A 3,358-nucleotide genomic window follows, 5' to 3' on the forward strand; every position below is an offset into this window, starting at 1 on the left:
GCTGGAGATGGCACAAGAGGAATCTACATTAATAAGCTTTGCTAAGTGGACTTCATCTACCATTATTTTGCCTTCCCACAATTTGCCACCTCTAGAGATTCAAAGTTCTTTTCCTCTGTCTTGTCCTTTCTTTAGAAATTTAGCGTGTTTTTTGTTTGTTTGTTTGTTTGTTTGAGACAGGGTCTTACTCTGTCACCTAGGCTGGAGTGCAGTGGCATGATCATGGCTCACTGCAGCCTCGACCTCCTGGGCTCAAGGGATCCTCTGGCCTCAGCCTCCCACAGTGCTGGGATTATAGCAGTGAGTCACTGTGCTGGGCCTTAATGTTCTTTATTGAAGTTTATATAAGCAAGAGGTCTGAGTCACCTCTTTGAGAATTATTCATTCCCTGGGCATCTCCCATATACATATAAAATATACATGATAATAAATATTTGGTTTTGCTCTTACTTTGTTATTCTGTTTTTTGTTACAGGGGGTCCCTTCTAAGAACACATTAGGGGTGAGGAAAAAAACTTAGTTTTCTTTCTTTACACTGTAAACTTCATTAGTGTGTTCTTATTGAGTAAATTTGTACTACATGTAGTAAATTTTGTGAGTTTGAACCACACATACATTTGTGGTTATAACACTTGTTTCTATGGCATGGCATTGTACACCTGTACTTCCAGTTATACAAGAAGCTGAGGCAGGCAGATGGCTTAATTCTAGGATTTCAAGGCTGTAGTGTGCTATGAGTTTGCCTGTGAATAGCCACTGCACTCTAGACTGGGTAACATAGCGAGATCCCATCTCTACAATAAATATGTAAATACATACATAAATAAAACATTATTTATTTTCTATATTGGGCTTTTATGTGGAATTTTACATGTCTGTTTTCCAAGGTAGAATTCTGAAGACACTTATACTCAGCCAAGCTTATTTGGACTGTAGTCTGGTTATAATGAATTTTCTATAACAGATCATCAGGTAATCATCATCATAATAGCCAATACAGAAGGCTTACTACACATTACACACTGATTTAGTTGCTTCATATGCATTAAGTCTTAAATCTTTCAAATGCTTTATGAGGTGCTATGGTGATTATTCCTTTCTCACAGACAGGAAACTGGTGTAAAAGCCAGAGTCCCTCTTACCTACCACTAAGCTCTATCACCTCTCAGTAGAGTTCAGTAGTTCTGGCTTGTTTATTGCACATCCCTTTCTTAGAAATATGATCACAGGAACTCTCCTTAGCTAGACACTTTTCTTTCCTCTTCTGTTTAGTGGATTCACACATGCCCCAAGGCTCCAGCTTAAGTCCCACCTCTCTGGAAGGCATTGTCAAGCATACCTAACTCACAGGGTTCTCTTGCTCTCTGGTCTACTGGTAGCATTGTCTCATGCTAGGAAGTCTGTTTATACGAAGTCCAAAGAGTGAGTTAGAGGAACTGGAAAAGTTCCCTAGGGCTTCTGGGTAGAGATTGTAGAGGCAGGAGCTGTGGGGTGTGATAGGGAGGATCTGTGAACAATGGTTTAGTTTAGACTGATCCTAAGACAAGGGGAAGCACAACATGACTTTTAGTGTGATGTTATCAGATTGGCATTTGAAAGGTTATTGCAGCATGAAAAAGCGGTTGAGAGAGACTGGTGTCAAATCTAAGGCTGGGAGAATGGAGAGTTGGCTACACCTGTGCAGGTAAGAGGTCATGGCTTGCATTCAGTGGGAGGAGGGGTAAAAATGGATTGGGAGAGACTTGGTAACTATTTAGGTGTGGAAGGTGTGAACCTTGATGTCAGACTCCAAGTTAGCAATTTTTAGATTCATTATTCAAAAACTAATAGACTCTACTATTTAGAGCAGTTTTAGGTTGGCAACTGCTGTTGCTGTATAGTTCTATGGGTTTCGATACATGCATAATGTCATATATTCATGAGGACAGTATCATGCAGAATAGTTTCACCGCCCTAAAAATCCCCTGTGCTTCACATTCATCCCTCCCTCCTACCTCCAACTTCCCCAAACCCTGGTAACCACTGATCTGTTTACTGTCTCCATAGTTTTGCCTTATCCAGAATGTAATATAATTGGAATCATGCAGTATGTAGCCTTTTCAGACCGGCTTCTTTCACTTAGTAATATGCAGTTACGTTTCCTCTATGTCTTTTTGTGGCTTGATAGCTCATTTCTTTTTAGTACAGAATAGTATGGCACTATATGAATATACAACAGTTTGTTTATCCATTCACCTATTCAAGGACGTCTCACCTGCTTCCATGTTTTGGCAATTCTGAATAAAGCTGCTATAAACATCCATGCGAAACAAAATAAAAATAAAATAAAATAGAAATAAAACATCCATTCATCTGTTCCATTTGCATTCAGTGGGAGTAGGAATAAAAATGGATTGGGGTAAAAACAAATAGGTTTTTGTGTGGACAAAAGTTTTCACCTCATTTGATTAAATATAAGTGAGCACAATTTCTGGATAATACAGTAAAAGTATGTTTAGTTTTATAAGAAACTGCCATACTGTCTTCCAAGGGGCGGTACCATTTTTGTATTCCCACCAACAATGAATGAAAGTTCCTGTTGCTCTGCATCGTTGCCAGCATTTGGTGTTGTCAGTGTTCTGAATGTTGGCCATTCTGATTGGTATATAGTAGTATCTCACTGTTGTTTTAATGTGTATTTCCCTCATGATATATGATGTTGAACATCTTTTCATATGCTTACTCAGATCTTCTGCTCATTTTTAAATTGAGTTGCTTATTTTCTTATTGCTGAATTTTAAGAATTCTTCAGATTCATTTTTTATTGCTTACTTAGAGTGGGTCATTTTTTATTGCTTACTTAGAGTGGGCCTTCTTTTCCTTCACAAGTTGCCAGTTCTACTTTCTCTTTAGTCTCATTTGTGATCCTTCTTTCTACAGAGACAACTTGAACCAGAGATGTGGAGTCTTTCCCTACAGGCAGATGAAAGGATGTGTAAGTGCAGTTCAGAGGGGGAAATAAAAAGCATATTTTAGAATACTTCCTTGGTTAAAAGCAGTTAAGTTTGGCAAAGATACATACATTTTTAACTCTAGATTTATGCTAGGTAGCATACTTTGGGAGTCAAATGAATAAGAAAAATAATAAAAATTATTTGAAGCATATTCTTTGGCCTCTGAAGCAAGGTGGAGGGGTCTGCTTTGATCAACAGATTAAATACTTGATGGGAGTTCTTAGAAGTACAATTCGGCCGGGTGCAGTGGCTCACGCCTGTAATCCCAGCACTTTGGGAGGCCGAGATGGGTGGATCACAAGGTCAGGAGATCGAGACTATCTTGGCTAACCTGGTGAAACCCCATCTCTACTAAAAATACAAAA

At 38.7% G+C, this 3,358-nt stretch overlaps 1 protein-coding gene across 1 annotated transcript in view; it reads left to right on the forward strand.

The window, feature by feature from the left end:
- Nucleotides 1-1,559: 1,559 nt before the first annotated feature.
- RFK (riboflavin kinase) overlaps nt 1,560-3,358 on the forward strand; it is a 20,783-nt gene continuing 18,984 nt past the window's right edge. The window contains exon 1 of the mRNA XM_011984096.1: nt 1,560-1,684. Coding sequence (XP_011839486.1) covers nt 1,560-1,684 — 125 coding nt within the window. The remainder of the gene's footprint in view (nt 1,685-3,358) is intronic.

Source organism: Mandrillus leucophaeus, unplaced genomic scaffold, assembly GCF_000951045.1.
Source record: "Mandrillus leucophaeus isolate KB7577 unplaced genomic scaffold, Mleu.le_1.0 Scaffold260, whole genome shotgun sequence".
Taxonomy (NCBI): domain Eukaryota; kingdom Metazoa; phylum Chordata; class Mammalia; order Primates; family Cercopithecidae; genus Mandrillus; species Mandrillus leucophaeus.